This window comes from Rhinatrema bivittatum, chromosome 4 (assembly GCF_901001135.1).
Source record: "Rhinatrema bivittatum chromosome 4, aRhiBiv1.1, whole genome shotgun sequence".
In the NCBI taxonomy this organism is placed as follows: Eukaryota; Metazoa; Chordata; class Amphibia; order Gymnophiona; family Rhinatrematidae; genus Rhinatrema; species Rhinatrema bivittatum.
In genome coordinates this window covers 291,594,329-291,614,419 of record NC_042618.1, presented here as the reverse complement: position 1 = coordinate 291,614,419, position 20,091 = coordinate 291,594,329, and the positions used below count along the sequence as shown (strand labels likewise).

The window sequence follows — 20,091 nt, the reverse complement described above, 5'->3', positions numbered from 1 at the left end:
TGCTATACATTCTAATTCTCCCATGTACGTCTTAGACTTCTGGCATTAGCATACAAACATTTCAACGTTTGTTTTTTGTTTGTATTTTCATTCTGGTTTTTTTTTTTTGCATTCATTTCTTTATTAACGTTTTGTTTGTTATACAACCGCAATAAACAGGTACAAGTATACGATCCAGCCCCAACTCCCCCCCCTCAACTCTATCCCGCCAACCCCCCCCCCTCCAGGAGCCAACGTCAGTCTGCTATGTAACTAAAGAGTCCCTTGTTTGTGTGTTGTGGTCGCATAGGCATAGTCTGTAATCTGCGTAATCAGAGCTCTCTTATGAGGCGAAAGAGAACACCAAAATTTGTCCCAAATCGCATAACAGTCCGTTTGACGCCTTCCTGCTTGTGTGCGTGCCGTCATATACTTGTGTTGGAGCAGCGTTTCCAAGCGGGCGATCCACTGAGCCTCGCTTGGTCTCTCAGGAACAATCCATCGAGCCATAATGGTCTGTAAGGCAACGAGCAAAGCTTTTCCTAAAAACAGTTGGTCCTGCTCCGAAAGGTCCAATAACAGATGGTCAAACAAACACAAAAGACACAATTTAGGATCCCGGGGTACATGGAATGCAAGCAACCTGCTAAGACTATGCAGCACTTCCTCCCAGAAAAGAACCAGTTTCTCACATTCCCATAAACTATGAAACAGAGAACCTTTCCCCTTTAGACATTTTATACACACATCAGAGTCACACATTTTATTCATTCTGTTTTTTTAATTGCTAGGGATAAATTAGAATTTCTTAGCTCAGGCAAGTTTTTAGTTACAGGCACTTGGACTGCTTTTCTTATTATTGGAATTTCACTGTTGGGATGCCCTAATTCTAATGCATTATTAGTATCCTTTGAAGATACCTCCCTTCGAACCATGCACTGCTGAGCAGCTGTCAGCTTTCCCCTTTGTTCTAGTTTAAAAGCTGCTCTCTTTTTTTGTTTTGTTTTATTTGTTTATTAAAGTTCAATACATCAGTATACAACCAATAATACAATATGAGTTGAACCATTTTATTCCTTTTATATTCTGCCTTTACCAAAATCCCCCCTATCCACTTCCTTCCCTCTCCCCCCCCCCCCCCCCCCTTTCTCATTCTCTATGCCTTGTTAAATTATAAATCCGTCTGGAGACACCTGTGAATGCGTATAACTAGGAAAGTTCATATTTCATATTTACAGAATCATGGGCAGTAATACACACTTACAGAACCATGGGTAGCAATACAAGCGCAGGCTCTTTGATGACCAAGAGAATAAGTGTACTTGGCCATATGCTAAATTAAGGTTGCATAGGGCGTACTGAGTACAGAAACATGTATGTATAGAAATTACAAACAAACAAACGTAGGCAATCTAATACGTGAAAGTTCATGGATAAGATGTGTCTGAATTTGCCCTGGGCTCCACTGTGGGTGTTAAATAATTTAAGAGTGGTTCCCATATTAGTTGGTAATTAGAGAGTTTTTTTGGAGAGGTAAATCTAGCAATACCATATTCTAGAGAGCATAAATGTATCATTTTTGCATCCACTGCTCATGCTGGGGGCCCTGATCATCCAGCCACTTCAACAGGATTGCTTTTTTCCCCATTAGACCTGCTCTGTTTAGAAATAAACAGGTCTGCATTTTCAGTGGGGGAGAGGGTGATGCCATGTGTCCAGCCACAGGTCTGGCTGTAAAGGAAGGGCTATATGTAGCATTTGGAAACATGTAGTTCACAGATTCTCCTAGAAATCAAGTACCCGAGAGCACTCCCAGAAATAATGATAGTAAGTTCCTATACTGGTGTGGCATTTGAGACAAAGATTAGAAGTAGCTATTTTGTATTGAAATGCCCATTCTGGGGTAATATAAATTTGCCAAAGGAATTTGTATTCCGTTTCTCTGAGAATGGCATTCTCAGAGATGTCCTTAAGTAAGGAGAATCCATTTTTGAAAACCGTATACGGGACTGAGAATGGAGGCCACTTGTCCCACTTCTCATGGAGCTGTTCCAAGGGAGTTAGGGGTTTGCTCTCCACGAGTATGGTGTAAAAATAGGAGATGGTTAGACGTAGTGTCTTTTTTTGAGCTAAGATTGTGTGCAGTTCCTGATCAGCTCTCCTTTCTTCTCCAAATCCTAGATTATGTGTGAGAAAATGGTTCATCTGCAGGTAGGGATAATAATCAGTATGTGTTAGTCGAAAAAGCTGTTGTAATGTGGGAAAATCCAGCAGATCCCCAGTAGATGTCTGTAATAGTTGGTGAATAAATTTTAATCCTTGCCTTGACCATCTGGAAAAGGCAGCTTCATCAAGGCCTGGTGGAAATGCAGGGTTATGTGTGATGGTGATCAGTGAGGACCTGCGGGAAGAATGTCCCATACTCTTGCATAATGTCAGCCAAGCCACCCGGCACGTATGGAGTAGCTCGTGAGACCTGACATGGTGAGGTATGTGTTGGAGATCAGAGTGTAAAAGAGAGTTAAGGGAGGGTACCTCGTATCACACTAAAAGGTGCTGGTGTGGAGTATAATATGAGGAACCATACAACCAATCCCGTTTGTAGCGTAGACTACATGCTAGGTTATATAGCGAAAGGTTTGGACATCCTAGATCCCCTGATTTAAGTACTGCTATAGACAGTCGCGCTTTTTTCTTTTGCCATATAAAAGCCCGTAAGGCTTTGTGAAATCGTTGAGTGTCTTGTTTGGTAAGCCATATAGGGGCCATTTGAAGAATATAAATGCACTTAGGCAGCAGCACCATTTTGAACAGTTGGATCCTATCCGTCAGGGATAAGGGTAAAGTTTGCCATCTGTTCAGAGTGGCTTCAGAATGGTGCAGTAAAGGCTGTACATTAGCTCGATATAAAGTCCGGACATCCAGCAGGATCCGTATTCCAAGGTATTTTAATTCAGTCTGAACCCACTGGAGGGGAAATGGCGATGGCCAATTTATTTGTAGCGTGCCAGTCACATCAATGGCTTCTGATTTTTCTTCATTGATTCTCCATTGCAAAGGTTCCAAATTGTTTTTGCAACGTGAGCAGTGCAGTCAGAGATGCAATTGGGTTTGTGAGAAAGACTAAGATGTTGTCTGCAAATGCTGCCACTTTGAAATTTGATGGCCATGCCCCAAAACCTGATATAGTATAGTTGTCTATTTTTCGCAATAAGGGATCAATTGATAAAATATATAGTAAAGGGGACAACGGGCAGCCTTGTTGGACTCCCCTGTGTATGTGAATATCATCCGATATCATTCGGTTAGCAATGATACAGGATATTGGGTTATTATATAGTAGTAGATATTGCAAGAAATCCCCTCTAAAGCCATATCTATTGAGAACAAAAAAAAGGTAAGACCATAATATGTGGTCGAAAGCCTTTTCGGAATCAAATCCAATTGCCAAGGCTGGAATGTTCCGAGTTTGACACACTTGCATGGCTGTTACTAATTTAATAATATTGATATTGGCTTTCCGCTCCTTCACGAATCCAACCTGATGTCAGGAGATAAGTGTCAGTAATAAGATATTCAATCTCTCTGCTAAGATTTTTGCTAATAGTTTAAGGTCACAATTAAGGAGAGAGATAGGGCGATATGAGCCCGGTTGGAGCGGATCCTTGCCTGGCTTTGGGAGTACTGTGATATGAGCGAGACTGAAACGTGACGGGAAGGATTGCTTGGACAGCCCATCTGTATAAAAAGACAGTAGTGGACCAGACACTTGTGAACTTAAACATTTGTAAAAATCATAGGGAAATCCATCCGGGCCTGGGGATTTCCCGGGTTGTACGGAAGCAATGGCCTGTACCACTTCTATATTTTGGATTGGTTTGTTCAAAAAATCTAGCTGCGTAGTCGTTAGAGTTGGCAAGTCTATGCCCTGGAAGAAACAGTGTTCCTCCTCCTTTCCTTCATTTGCTTCTGCAGCATACAGTGTTTCATAAAATGAACAAAACAGCTCACAGATCTCCCGTTTACCAGTCATGGGCACTCCCTGAGCATTGTACATGTGTGGTATACAGGTTTTAGATTTTGTAGCTTGGACCAGATTAGCTAGTAATTTCTCTGTTTTGTTGCCATGTCTGAATAGGTGTTGTTCACCATGTTGCAAATGATATTGGGCTCACAGATGAAGATTCGTGTTCAATCGGTTAAGAATACTATAGTACTGGTTCATAGTACTCACAGTTGGGGTCTGGCACATAGTAATTTTAGCATTCGCTAGCTGTGTCTCTAATTCTAAAATCCTCTTATTCAAGTCCTTTTTCCGGGTACTTGGATATGAGATAATATGCCCTCGTAAAACTGCTTTCCCGGTTTCCCAGAAAAGCTGGGGTTCAGTGACATGTTGCTTATTATTGGCTACAAAGTCTTCCCACTGTGCTCTAAGAAACTGCTGAAATTTGATGTCATCCTTAAGGAAACTAGGGAACCACCACATGCGGGCTACATCACGATCAGTTTTAGAGCCCAATAGTAAAGAAACTAGTGCATGGTCCAATATGACCTGCATTTCAATGGTAGCACGCACGGTCTCTGGGAAAGCAGCTTGGGAAATCAGGATATAATCACTGCGGGACAATGAAAAGTGTGATCGGGATATATTTATTTTTTATTTATTTAAGGCTTTTATATACCGACTTTCTTGATACAAATCAAATCAACTCGGTTTACATCGAACAAAGCGGTTAACCGTAACCAAATAACAAGAGACACAGATTGAAGAAGCAAAAAGTTACATTGTAACAGGGGCGCAAAACTGGGGATAGGAAATATAGGGGGGAGAACAGAGATAATTAACTTTGGGTGTAGTCCAGTACCTCCGGGTGAAGGGATCGCCAAATATCTACCAAACCCAGATTTTTGCAAATGAATCATATACCTTGGTCCCGTTCCCGCCCTCTACTGAGAACTGCTGGGCTCTTGTCCAATGAAGGATCATGAATGCAGTTGGTCTCCTAGCATATACAGTGTACCATGCATATTACATAGCAATATGTTACAAAGGTTAACAAAAAATGTATAGGAGTACTTGTTAGGTGCATATATGTTGCAGATTGTAACTGGAGCCCCATTCCATTCCCCGGTCAAGATCAGGTAGCGTCCAGCAGGGTCAGCCATACTTTTAATTTTCTGAAGAGCCGTGGTCTTATTAATGAGTATGGCTACCCCAGCTTTTCGACCCTGACCCACCCAGTCACATCTCGCTTTCCAAAGCGGTGAGATGTGTTTCCTGAAGCCCCACAATGGCTGGCTGTAATTTCTTGAGATGAGATATTTTTTTGCTCTTAATGGGAGAGCATAGACCATTTACATTCCAAGTTATTAAATTAACCAGTTTTGTTGGGAGATGTTATACAAAACTTTGCAAGCATAATTACTATAAAATAAAAGGAATGAGGCTCCCAGATTAACCTCACTCCCTGTATAGAAGTCTCAGAAGTATGTACACTATATTCCTTCCAGGTGCCCACCCTTTGCCATAACCAAACCCATGTATTTACCTCATGTCTGAAGTGCAGCCACACTATTCGAGAGATGTAATTAAGGAATAAAATAATAATCATCACATACTCTGGTACATAGAGAAATAGAGCCCTGTGCCTTCGCTCTGCCCCTCTCTCCCCTCCCACCCCACCCTCCTTTCCCCTTCACGTCCCCTCCCATCCCCCTTTTCCCCTCTTTCCTCTAAATCCCCAAAACCTTTAGTCCATAACCAAATCCTCATAGCTTGAGGTTGTGGAGTTGCATAGGTTATGTGTGAGGGTTAAACTCCTCTCTGGATATCGTTTAAGCCTTCAGTTTGTGTAGAGTGTCCATGCTTGTATGAATAAAGATCAAAAGCAGGTCTCGTGTCCTTCCTTCGGGCTATGTCTCCTATGGTGTAACTTAGTGAAGCGTGTGGTGGCCCCCTATTACCATGATGTTAGGGCCGTTTCACCCAGTCAAAAAGGTAGAGAGCCGGAGACTATGCAATTAATCATTTTGTAAAGCAGGGGAAACCTGGTGTGTCCCCACTCTTTATTCCTAGTGTGATTATGGCAAATGCTGCTGAAAGCCCGAGAGCAGCATCCCCGCGTACAAGTTTCAGCATAGCCTCCTCTTGATGGTCGGGCCTCATGGTATTGTTTCCTAGCAGAAGAAGTCTCAGCCGATTTCAAAAGCTGCTTGCACCATGCCACATCCCTGGAGTTATCAATCTCCTTGACCGTATATGAATCTCAAGTCTTTATTTCCCATGGAAGGCACGTTGAGCCCTTACTTGCTCATGGTCTCAGAGGTCCAAGGAGCCTGGTTTCCCTTGATTCATAACTTGACACTCAAAGGCATTTCAGGCTTGAGCGGGAATTCAAAGGTGGCAGCTTTGACTGTCGAAAATCACTGGTGCTTCCCAAAGCGACCAGAGTCCCGGATAATTTAATAATCGAAAATGCCAGGCATAGATACAGAGTGGATAGTATACCCAGTCAAGGGAAAATAAATGTAATACTCTAAACACCTTCCGCTCGGCTCCAACTATTGTAAACTGAATTGGGAAGGCACTCACTGTTCACTGATACGCGCCATTTTAAAGCTCCGGTCGTGCTCTTTTGCTGAATCCGGGGTTTCATTAAGTGTCTGGGGTAATAGATTAAACTGTGGATTCTTCCCCGTCCGCACAGGGAGACCCAGAATAAGCCCAGCATTTGTGCTTCGCTCCATGTGCGACCGCTGGCTCTCCTCCGTGGAAGGTGAGTAATCGAACTAGAATTACTGGTAAAATAGCGAGTTAAATGCAACATATCTGCCGAAACGTAATAAGTTAATTAGCCTGTGTTCCAAACTAGCAGATTAAAGCTGGGCTGCGAAAGCGTCCGCCTTTTCGGGTGTATCAAAAATTTGTACCTGGCCGTTAAACCAGACTCGGAGTTTTGCCGGAAATTGCAAGGTAAATTTAATCTGCTTTTGATGTAATTTGGAGCAAATCGGCGAAAAGCCTTTCCGAGCTTCAGACACTTGGACAAAATAATCTTGGAAGAGCCGAATCGTGTGCGTCTCGTATTTTATCTGTTGCAATTTTCTTGATCCCAGCCACACTTTCTGTTTGTGCTTATAATTTTAAAATGTGGCTATTACCAGCCTCGGTTTTTGCAAGTTCGATCGTGTAGCTCCAAGCCTGTGCGCCCTCTCAATAGTAATTTGGCCCTTTAGTTCTGGAAGGTTTAGCATATCCGGCAGCCAAGTCTCCAAAAAGGACCCTAGGTCTCTATCCTCTAGTGTCTCGGGAAACCCTAGGAACTAAATATTTGAACGCTTTTTCTGATTTTCTAAATCATCCAGTTTGTCATGGAGTTCCCCTATCAGTTTATCTTGTGCTGCCATTTTCCCCGCGCTGGCGAGGGAGTCATCCTCCAGCAGATGAATGTGGCCCTCTGTCTGCTCAATTCGTGGGTTTAGCTCAGCCAGAGTTGTTTTAACCTCAGTAATTTGGGACACGATAGTTGCTAGTTTTTCGTCGAGGGCGGCATATATTACCTCTTTAATATCGGCTATTGTGGCTGCAGTTCCAGAGGCAGAGGTCCCCTTAGCTGTGTCGCTGGTAGGTGCCATTTTGGAGTCCGGGCCACGTGATTTTTCTTTTTCTTTCTTGCTGCCTTTCGCTGACATTACTGGTGAATTGCACTGCATATAATTTTCTATTGGCATAGGCTCCTAAAGATAGGGTGCCAAAAAGAATGGATTTTTCACTGGTTGTGTAGGATTTCAGGTGATTGGCGGAGCTAACCCTCAGAGCCTAGAGAGATCCCTCTTACCCGGCTCACCACATCACGTGACTCCTCTATCTCCTTTTTAAAGGTTAGCGCCAGCAGTCTGGTTCCACCCTGGTTAAGGTGGAGCCCATCCCTTCAGAAAAGACTCCCCCCCTTCCCCAAAATGTTCCCCAGTTCCTTACAAAACTGAATCACTCTTCTTTGCACCATCATCTCATCCACGCATTGAGACTCCGAAGTTCTGCCTGCCTCTGGGGACCTACGCATGGAACAGGGAGCATTTCAGAAAATGCTACCCTGGAGGATCTGAATTTAAGCTTTCTACCTAAGAGCCTAAATTTGGCTTCCAGAACCTCTTTCCCACATTTTCCTATTGTTGATGCCTACATGTACGACAGCCAGCTCCTCCCAGCACTGTCTAAAATCCTATCTTGGTGACGCGTGAGGTCCGCCACCTTCGCACCTGGTAGGCATGTTATCAGGTGATCCTCACGCCCACCAGCCACCCGGCTGTCTACATTCCTAATAATCGAATCACCAGCTATGACGGCCGACCTAACCCTTCCCTCCGGGCAGTAGCCCTTGGAGGCTCATCCTCGGTGCGAAAGGATAATGTTCTACCTGGAGAGCAGGTCCTTGCTACAGGATCCTTTCCTGCTGTACTAGGTTGATGCTCTATCATGAGACCTTCTTCCTCCAAGGCAGCATCAGGGCTGCCAGTCTGAAGTTGGGACTTGGCTACTATGTCCCTGAAGATCTCATCTATATACCTCACTGTCTGCCTCAACACCTCCACTCTAGCTTTCAGAGATCTGACTCGTTCTCTGAGAGACAGGAGCTCTTTGCATCGGATGCATACGTACAACTTCTCACCGGCAGGTAAAAAATCATACATGTGACACTTGATGGAAAAGACTGGGAGGCCCCCCTCTTGATGCTGGACTGCTGCCTTCATCTCAAATTTGTTCAGTTCCTAATTAAGTTTTAGGTTGCTATGGGAGTAGGAATGTGTCTAATTAGCATTCTTTAAATTTATTAGTGAATTCACTATAAGTCTGGTAGTGGCCTACAGGAGAATGATCAAACTCTCAATAAGGTGTGGGGAATTCATGAAGTGAAGTTTAAAAGGCAGATATTTTTTTTTAGTGTGAAAATGGCACCTGCCTATAAATTAAAGGATGAACTAGGGTTGGGAGAAACAAACACACTAACTTCTGTTTATTAGCTGCCTTACTAACTATTAAAAGCACAAACACACTAAATAATATAACCCAATAGTTTACTTCTCCGCAATAAAAAAAAAATAATTCTCAAGCAAAACTTACTGATTCCTTTCAGCCATCTGCAAAGTGATCCTCTCCTCTCATGCTCCCACTGGATTGTGGGTTACTGAGCTCTTCCCTTGCAATATATATATTGTGCTTCTAAGACAAATTAGTAAAAACAATCCCTTTGGAGATTTACACTACAGTTAGTTGTTCTGAGTGACTCACCTCTGTTCTGATTAACAAATGATGGTACCTGATCAAATCAATCACACAACCTTAACACCTTTCCAAGGTGAGTAACTGAACTTTTCAACCTTTTTACTTAGGTATACACTGCTCCTTGTTGCGCTTCCCGGCTGTGTATGCTCCACGGCCGAGCCTGCTCACCTCTCTTGGCCATTCACGAGCGCAGGCCTCCCTTCCGCTGTCGGTCCTGACCGTTCCCGTCTCTCTCCTCTACCCGCAGCGGCTCCGGCAGCATCACAGGCCTCACAGTGGAGCTCCCGCTGGGGCTCCGCATCCAGTGTCTCCTTGGCCCTGCCCCTAGGCGCGCACGCGGCCAGCATCACGACATTTAAAGGGCCAAGTGTGGGAAACCAGGGCCTGATGCTCCCCAATGACATATCCATTCCTCAGTATATAAGGCAGGGCTCAGACCCATGATCCCTGCCTTGGCAATCGGGTTGATCACGTTGTGATAGCAAGTTTGCCTTCCTGTTCCAGTGTCTTGTTCCAGTCTTCTGTTCCAGTCACCTGCTCCAGCGTCCTCCTGTTCCTTCGTCTCCCCAGGTAGTACCATTCGAACTGTCTTCTCGGTACTTACCTCTGTTACTTTGACTACTTTTGATCGCCGGCTAGATTTGACCTTTGCCTGTTTCCTCGACTACGTCTGAATGCTGCCTGGAACTGACCTCTGCCTGACCACTGACCTCGTCTGACCACCACCTGGAACCTGACCTTTGCCTGACTGACCATCCACAGACTGACTACTGGTATTGACCCCTGCTTTGGCTGACCAAGCTATCCTTCTCTGGCCTTGATCCACACTCTTCATTCAAAGACTCTGTTCTGGCCTTCTCTGGCTCCTGGACTTCCTGACTTGAACATCGACCGCGCACCCTTGTTCGTGGTGGGCACACTCCTGAACTTTATCTCTTGGAGATCCTGCGAGGCCCACCTAAGACCAGGCGGCCCGGGTAACCAAGGGCTCAATCTAAGGGAACCCCAGGTTGTTATTGGTGAAGCTCCAGCTGGCCTCTGTCTCCTCCTGTGCTCCACCTCCTGGTGGCAGGCACTCTCTGGGTCCGATCAGGGAGCCTACCAATCCTGCACCAGGCCAAGGGTCTACCTCCCGGCGCAACACTCCTAGCTAATTTTTAGCTTCTGGCTACCTTTTATTTATTTATTTTTTAAATAAATAAACTTCTGCTTATTAGCTGCCTTACTAACTATTAAAAACACAAACACACTAAATAATATACCTCAATAGTTTACTTCTCCCCAATAAAAAAAAAAAATAAATTCCCAAGCAAAACTTACTTAGTCTTGAATAAACATGATACACATGGGAATAAAAGGTAAAGTCTGAGTCATTGGCATGCAGAAATCTCCACATGTTAACTAAGCCCAATTCTTTTGCCAGGAAACCTATACCTATCTGATCCTGATTTTTTTTGGGCTGCTTGGGCGGATTACAAACAACAAAAGGGTTGTCTGTTATATTAAAGTTGCCCCCATAACACAAAATTAGTCATCCCATTGAAGGAGTTTGGCCACTAAAGCTGAAAAAACACATGAGAGTACTCAAAATTGTCCATAAATCTTGTAGAATACTTTTTTGCACTTTGTAGGGGTTGATGCTCAAAATTGGCTAAAATAACAAAGGATTCTTCGTGGATGCCCAGGGAGCAAGTGGAGGCTGTTTCCTACCCGACTGACATTATGACCAGAAGCCATTTCTTGGTCAAATTTAATGCTTTAAAAAATAAAATTGTGTGCTAGTGTCCATATAACAATAAAAACATGTTACTTAGCTTTTGCAATTGCTGCTTAAGAACAGGGAGCATTTCAGAGAACGTGACACTGGAGATTCTGGATTTCAACTTTCTACCTAAAATCCTAAATTTAGCTTCCAGAACCTCCCTCCCACATTGTCCTATTATATTGGTGCTCACATGTATCACGCCAACTCATGCTCATTTGCATTTCCTCCCCAGAACTATCTAAAATCCTATCTAGGTGACATGTGAAGTCCGCCACTTTTGCACCAAGCAGCAGTTGCAAGAGCTAAGAAATGTTTTTAAATCCCATGTGAACACATTTTTGTTGTGTTATGGACACTAAGCACACAAAACTTTTTTTTTTTTTTTTTAAAAAGCCTTAAATTGGACCAAGAAATAAAGTTCCAGAATTTTGCATTTTGAGACTGTTGTTTAAGGTCCTACATACCTAATTTAAAAAAAAAGGATCAACTTGACTACTTGGGGAGTTTCTTGTTATTTAGTTGCTTATTATTTCAGGCACACAATAAAGAATATACCTCACAATTTCACCTCTCCCCCATATTTTTTTTAAGCAATACTCACTGATCCTCTTCCGTCACCAGCAAAATCTTCTTCTCTTCTCAATATTCCCATAGGATTGAAGGTTACTGAGCTCTTCCCCTGCAATATATATTGTGCTTCAAAGGCAAGTTAGTTCTATATAATCCCTTTGCTCATTTGCATTTCAGTTAGTTAGCCTGAGTGACCCTATGCTACTCTTCCTGTTCAACAAAACTACTCAAGACAATTACATTGCTCTAAGACCTTTTCAAGGCAAGTAACTGACCTTTTTCTAGTTTTTTTTACACAGGCATACACAAACTCTAAACTTACCTATCTTTTTATTTCAGGCACACACTCAAGTATTTCACTAAATGATCAATTTTCCCATTGGAAAAAGGTTAATAGTGGAGTGCCTCAGGGATCTGTACTAGGGCCAGTGTTATTCATTACTAATCTGAAAAAGGAGCAATGCTTAAAATGATCAGATTTACAGGTGACATAAAAATATTCAAAGTTGTTAAAATGCAAACAGATTGAGGAACTGCAGAAGGACTTTGCCAGACTGAGCATCTTAAATGGCAGGTGAAATTTAATGTGGACAAGAGCAAACTGATGAACATAGAAAAAAATAATCCTAACTATAAGTATACAATGTTGGATTCCCTATTAGGAGTCACTGCCTAGGAAAATGATCTTGCTGTCACTGTGTAAAATATTTTGATATCCTCATCTCAGTGTGCTGCAGCAGTTAAAACAGAAAATAGAATGTTAACAATTATCTGGAAAGGAATGGAGAACAAAACTGAGGATATCATAATGCCTCTGTAAAAATCTATGGTTCAAATGCACCTTGAGCACTGCACTGGGTTCTGATCATCCCAATTCAAAAAGATATAGTAGAGCTAGAAAACAAAAGGAGAAGGGTGATACAAATGATAAAAAGGATGGAATGGCTGCACTATAAAGAAAGACTAAACAGGTTAGGGCTCTTCAGTTTGGAGAAGAGACAACAGAAGGGATATAACAAATTAGCGGCTTTCAATCTAGTCTTCGGAACACACCTAGGCAGTCAGGTGTTCACGATATCCACCATGAATATATATGCGATAGATATGCATACAGTATAGATAGTGCATGTAAATCTATCTCAAGTACATTCATTGTGGATATCCTGAAAACCTGATAGGCTAGGTATATCCCAAGGACTGGATTGAGAACCATGTAATAGAGGTTTATAAAATTATGAGTGGGCTAGAACAATAAATAGGAAACTGTTATTTATGCTATCAGATAATATAAGGATTACTAACTATTATTTATTTATTTACATTTATATTCCGCTTTTCACACTTTTTTCAGCGCTTCAAAGTGGATTACATTTAGGTACTGTAGGTATAACTATTACTTATTTTTAAATCATTACTAGGCAAAGTGAACATTCTATGAAACTGATTTAAAAAAACTGGGATGACTATTTTTCAGTCCACTCATAATTAAGCTATAGAATTTGTTGCTGGAAGATATGGTCAAGACAAATTGCATAACTGAGCTTAAAAGAGTTTTGGACAAGTTTCTGAAAGAGAAGTTCATGAACAATTATTAGCAATGTAGAATTGGGGAAAGTTTATCCCTGGGAGCAGACAAGAAGAAACAGACCTACTTTTTGGGATCTGCTGGGTACTTCCTAGAGATCCAGATTGACCAATGTTACAGATGGGATGTGGGTTCAGTGGACTCTTGGTCTAAACTAGCAAGGCACTTCTTGAGGTCAATATTCAAACACTACTTAGCCGGATAAGTATCTTATCTGGCTAAGTGGAAGCTGCTGAATATACAGCTACATTCAGCAATCGCTACTTAGCTAGATAAGTCACTTATCCAGCTAGTTAGCTGGAAAGTCAGTGTCACAGTTTTGCCTGTTGTGCAGCCTCACCATTTCCTGATTGTGGCTTCTGGGCTTGTTCTTACCTTATGCCTTGCTCTGTGGCTTATTCATGTCTTTCCTTGCTTAGTGGCCTTTGGGCCTTCCTTGTGGCTACCTTTGGGCTTCAGTTTCTGTCTTCTCCTTATCTGCTCCTATCCTTTTCTATCTTGTCTAAATCCTGCCCTAGTCTGTCTTGTTTAGTCCTGCTCTTGTCTGGTCTTGTCATGTTCTTCCAAGTCCAGTCCCCAGCATCCATTCCCTGCTTTGCCGTGCCCAAGCCTATGGCTATATCCAGCCCAGGCCCTGCTCAGTATCCAAGCCTGTGTTTATATCCAGTTCCAGCCTTTGTTCAATATCCTGCCACCCTCCTGTCCCAGTATCCAGTCCTCAGCTCTTTGCTTGTCCCAGTATCTAGTTCTCGGCTTCTTTCCTGTACCAATACCCAGACCTCTGCTTCCAGTCTGTCTCTGCCCCCAACATCCAAGACTGTACCTGCCCTGCACTGTCCATCTTGTCCAGCCTATCCAGTTAAGCTCTACTGGCACCAAAAGGCTCAACTTGCAGGGAGGGGGGATGGCTAGGCAGAAGACCAGACCAGCTTCCATCTGTGATGTTCAGCCGTCGTAGCTCACTTTGTGAGGAGAAGGCAGCTCCTATTACAAGTCTGTCTTAACCATGAGTGCTGAAACTCTGAATTGTGCTGATAAGGTAAGCAGACTGGTTGTGATACTACTTTTTTCTGCACAGTAAATAAAACACTGTTCTATGAAGAAAAGACTGGCATTCAGAGTGACCTGTCCTCCAGCCCTACTAAAGCCTAAGACTGCTCAAGCTGTGTTAAATTCCCTTTCTGAAGTTGACCTGCTTTGAAATGTAACCTCTTGTAGAATACAGTATGAATGTCTTCTAGGTTGAATCTTTTCATAATTTAATTTCATTATCATTTATATATCACCAATGCATACCCCAAGGCGGTAAACAAGCTGAACATACATAATAAAAAAACATTAAAAAAAAAAAAAACAGACACCATTTAGCCGCTTCAAAATAACACACAAGACTTAAGAGCCCCATAACTTAGGAAACTTCTCTCACAATTAATATGCCAAATGAAACATGAATTTTTAATGACATGATGAGATAGGTTCTAGCCAATTAGAAGCAGCAGCAAGCATTGAATCCACTTGCAAGTTGGCTAGATGCCTGGAAATGAGCTCCTGAATCATTCTCTTGCAATCCTCCTTATATATTGTTGGTGGTTATCCAGACCCAGTCCCTGGTGAAAGAATGTCCTCCTGTGTCACTAAGGGGGACAATGATCTTGAAGAAACAATGGTGGAACAGAAGGAAAATAGATGGCAGCAATGGGTTCGGCACTGACATTTGGTATTGACATTGATGTGGCAGGTAATGACATGGTTGACAACCCAATAGATGTATTAGGCATTGAGAGGGCATCCTCGTTCCTGACCTTCATGATTAGGCAGACTTTCTTGATGTCATTGGATTTCTCTGGTTGGTAGGATGCCAAAGTTTCAAAGTCAGAGCTGGATGCTCACTGTTGAGATATGCAGGGCAGTATGTGGCAAGAGGGTGTACTTGGAAGTCAGCTTGCATTGCTCAAGCTTGAAGAAGCTGCTTCAATATTGAAAGTTTTCTTAGTGAAGGCATCAACTTTGATATTGATTGTTTCAACTCAGGTGTCTTTGATGTTGAATTGTTCAACACTGTATGCTTCAAATGTTTATACTTTGATGGGAAATCTAAAATAGAATGAACTAAAAGATATTCTGGAGTCCAAGTCTTCAATGTTTCATGGCCCTAGGAGACATTTTAGCATACCTACATATTTTTTGATATAATGGTGAACTCCTAGGCAATGCAAGCATTCTTTGTGATTGTCTATAATAGACGTTTTCTTATGATACCCAGCGCACCCCTTCCGCTCCGTGGCCTTTATATCAGCCACAGTGGGAAAGATGATGTCTATTAAATTAAATGAAGAATTTTTGAAAAAAAGCAGCTCCCTTTTAAGAAATTTAAATGCGAATTTTAGTGAAAAGAAACATTTCTGAAGGAGCTTTGTGAGAAATATAAAAAGCACCATAGGATCTGTCCAACTGTTTCCCCGTAAAAGAAAAGACTCAGGGGGAACTCATATTAGTGAGCATGTGCAGCTCCCATGCACATGATCAGAAGAGCTTAAAGCTAGTTAGCTGGTCACTATCTGATCCTCGAAGCCACCATCCCACGTGTGGGACTGACTTTCATGCATGTCCATGGAGAATTATAATTCTCTTGACATAATGACATAGCAAATTATGGCAGATAAGGTCAAAATGGTTCATCTAGTCTGCTCAGCATGTATTTAGGGTTGTAACTGCCACTCAATGCAAATTACCCCCATTTGGCAGAACTGTAGGGGGTAGCCACCTCATTGCTATTTTAGAATGTTTCTTTATCAAACAAAAAGAGGCAACAAGGGTATACAGGAATCAATGAGATATAACAGCTCCCTAAGAAAGTTTGTAGGCAGTTTTCCATAACTACAAATGTTAATTATTACTGCTTTTGTTTTCAGTAAAGTGTGTTCCTGATATATTTTTTACAAAATGCCTATTATGCCCCTCACCTCTGAACCGAAGTGACTCTGGCATAGCCTTCAGCAGCATGCCGTTCCAAAGATCAGGATAGAACTTCTTCCAGCTCTGGACTGCCTTTATAGGTTCCCTAGCTGGGATTTCCAGTGGCACTGGCTGATGATGTCACATCCTCCAGGAGTATATAAGGGAGTCTCTTGCAACCAGCCAGCAAATCAGTAACAGGTCTTCTGGTGCCCTTGTGTTCCAGTGCGTGTTGCTGTTCTTGTCTTGTTCCTGCTTTGTACCTTGCTCTGTGTTCCTTTTCATGGTTCCTTGCTCCTCTGTGCTCTCTTTATTGTCTAGTTCGTTGCCCTTCTGCTCTTATTCCAGTTCCTGCTTGTTCCTTTCTTGCTTGTCCTGTCTGTCTTGTCTGTTCTGTTTGTCTCAGACTGACTACCTGGATCCTGACCTGGCCTCCGTCCTTCTGCTGCCTGTCCTGACCTCTGGCCTGTTTATTTATTATTTAAAAGCTTTTCTATACCACCTATACAGTATGCAAGTCTAAGCAGTTTACAAAATTTAACATACATAAACAAATTTTGACATGTAAAAAAAAACCAATCATAAAAGAAATAAAAACAAACAAATGATAAAAACTATATAAATTAAGCTAGACACATAAACTGTACAACTTATAGATTGAAATAGCAAGACAGAAGAGAAACAGCCATCATGCCTTCGGTTCAGTGAAAACAAGTGAGCATAGGTAGGTTTTTACGGCCTTTTTAAAGTCTTTTGTATTTGTAAGTGTTTTGTTACCTTTTCTGCTGACTGCTGCCTGTTCTGACCTTTGGCTTGTTACCTGTTCTGTCTGCTGACTACCCTGATTTCTGGCTTGTTACCCGTTCTGCTGACTGCCCTGACCACTGGCTTGTTACCTGTTCTGCTGTCTGCCTTGTCCCAAGCTTCCTGGATTCTTCTCTTGGATTGCCCTGGGGACCCACTTAAGTTCTGCCAGCCCCTGGAAACCAAGGGCTCACCATACGGGGGAACAGGGCTTGTATAGGCAAAGCTCCAGTCAGTCTCGCCACAGGGTTTCTCTGCCAGCCAACGGGGAGGGCCTAGTGGGCTTGCTCACTTGGCAGCATCAACCACCCCTCAGCATTAAGTGTCCACTTCTTCAATAGGTATTACAATGCCAGCTTTTTGGTTCTTCTTTAGAAGATTGGCTTTTGGTCCTTCTTGGCTCAGTACATTTATTGTAAAATCACAAATATTTTTCAACTTTGAATAAAACTTTTCCAACTGGTATATATTGTTATGCTCAATTACTTCCCTCTGGATTATGTGGTTTGAAATAGACTTTCAAACTAATGCCTCCTTTAGCCAATTTTCATATATATTTTATAATCTGCACTTCTTGTCTTTTGGAATTCACTTGTTATTTATTATTAAACATTTTATAATGTCTGTAAAATTATTATCCAAACTGTTAATTAAAAAACCCCACACATAATAACATTTACATAATTGATGTCAGATAAAGATGAAAGCTTGTTAGAATGTTTCTTATTGCCATAGGATGTACAAGAGTAGCTGTTCAATCCTCCTCACTCAACCTTTATCAGCTTTTAGATATTCTCCAGAAAATGACATACTGTTTAATTTCCCTACTATTGCATTACATAAACTGCTCTAAATACCTTAGCTCTAAACTGATTGTAATCTACTCTGCTTGAGACCTCTTACCCCATGACAAATCTCATAACTGAAGTCAAACAATGCTAGCTTTACAATTTAAAAATTTTGCAAAATGTTTGCAAGAAAACAGAATATTCTACAAATGCATAAATAAGGCACCTTTACACATTCTTAACTGATTTGACAAAGATAGTTTAATACATTTCTGTATTTAATAGTACTAAAAAATAAGGCACCTGATTGTACACAATGTACAGTAATACCGGTAACAAACATTTGGAATAAAATATAGCAAACTTTTTGACGTGATCAAAAAACAGCTGCAAGATCCTCAGTGTTGTACTAAGGATAAGCTGAAACACTCAGTCCTCAGCTGTTCACAATGTCTCTCAGAACCAGGGTCTCCAGTTTTCTCTCGATAGTGCTAAATATTATGGTCTATTGCACAGCATCAGGACATCATAGGATGCTTATTGGCATCTGCACATCTTTCACTAAAGAACTCTGGCTTACTTCCAAATGCTACACGGGTTCAAGTGTTTGAAGGACCATTATTGATATTATATGTCCCTCTGCAGGAAGATGTTATAACACTTTCCACTCCTCTCCTGGGAAAGGCAGTCTCAGTGGTTTTACATCATACAGTTCATAAAGGGACCACGTTTCTCCACCTTTCAGTAGAGATTTTGTATGAAGGCCCCATCTTCCTCTTCTTCTCTACTGGCTCCACACCTCGTATGAAGGACCCGCGTTCTTCCTCTTCTCACTAGTAGTTTCATACCACATTGCGTATGAAAGGCCCATGTTTTGACTCCTCTGTTGATATTCTTAGAAATGACATCTTTCAGGGGATATTTGAAAGAATTAATTAAAAGATGTGCATATGGATAGCTTGCTCACTCAGTGCAGCTGCAGTAAATATGCATCTACATCCTAAAAAGAGAAAAGTGCCAAAACCATTATTATAAAGCATGCACACAAACTGAAGGTAATTTTCAAAGGAGTTACATGCATAAATGTAATATATTATCGTAACAATTTTCAAAAGCCCACTTACATGCTTAAAGTGCACTTACACGTGTAAAACCTATTCACAATTCAAAGGCATATATTGTAGCAATTTTTGAAAGCCCACTTATATGCATCATTTGCATTTACATATGTAAAATCCAGTTTTAATAACATGGGCTATGACATATGTAAACCAATACTCTATTATGTGAACCTCTAATTGTAAGAAAAACCAAAATACATCAATCAAAATATATTTCCTACATACAACTTCTAAGTGTACTATTTAAACCATTTGTGTATCCAAGCCACCATCATAAAGCACTGGGCTCACCTCGTATTCCTTATCTGGTAACCCATTAGCAAAACGTTTCTGTGCTTAAAATTGTGATAATCATCAGTCACTTGAAAAAACACTCTTTAAATAGTCTTTCCAAAACTTTTATAAAGACTCTTTTGTTCTTTTCTCTGTTTTTTCTTTCAAAAATTACTCATTAGAAAAATTTCAAAATATACTTATCTATTGGCTGTGGTTGTATGCTTATTCCAAAATCGGATACTTGGATACTTGCAGAATTTGAATGGATTGTACTAGAACACATTCCACCATTAAAGTGAGGGGGAGATCGTAACGCTAGGTTAAATTTACAGGAGAGTTTTTGGATTCACAGATTAAACACAGTGGAGCCTAGAGGCTTGAGTGATAAAATAGATTGGCACACGCTTAGTTCTTAAGATTTATTTTATCAAGGAATGTTGCCATTTTTTGATACTGGTGTATATTTGGTTTGGACCTGTGACTGACGTCTCATGTTTCACGGGCTTTTTGGGTATAAAATGGCGGATTTGAAATCAACCCACGTCAGATGCTGTGGAGATTATTAAGAGAAAAATATCGCAAAGACGTTCAGAGCACCATGCGCAAATGTTTGGCTGAGAATTTATTTTATGCATAGTCTTGCGCCTAAGGTAAGTTGGACTTTTAGAAATAGTTACGTTTAATATAAAAGAAAAAATTATTGATATTTTGGCATAGGAGCTGAGCTGACTGAACAATGTTCACGTTGAGTGTGTGAGGATACAAGGAGTTAGCCGCAACCCCTGAAGAAGGAGTATTCTCTGAAATGCTGCAGTGTCGGGTGTTGAAGATGGCGTGGAAGCAGAGGAATTTCATATGTATAAATTCTTTACAATTTAGAGAGATCCAAGTATCCGTTTTTGGAATAAGCATATAGCCACAGCCAACAGATAAGTATATTTTGAAAAATTTTCTAACGAGTA

The 20,091-nt window shown here is 41.4% G+C and overlaps 1 protein-coding gene across 3 annotated transcripts in view; it reads right to left on the bottom strand.

Moving 5' to 3' along the window:
* Positions 1-17,975: 17,975 nt before the first annotated feature.
* KATNBL1 (katanin regulatory subunit B1 like 1) overlaps positions 17,976-20,091 on the bottom strand; it is a 271,601-nt gene continuing 269,485 nt past the window's right edge. The window contains exon 8 of one of the 3 annotated variants that reach the window (XM_029600186.1): positions 17,976-18,732. In XM_029600186.1, coding sequence (XP_029456046.1) covers positions 18,700-18,732 — 33 coding nt within the window. In that variant the 3' untranslated portion in view covers positions 17,976-18,699. The remainder of the gene's footprint in view (positions 18,733-20,091) is intronic. The other 2 variants (XR_003856488.1, XR_003856489.1) reach the window with 2 other exon arrangements.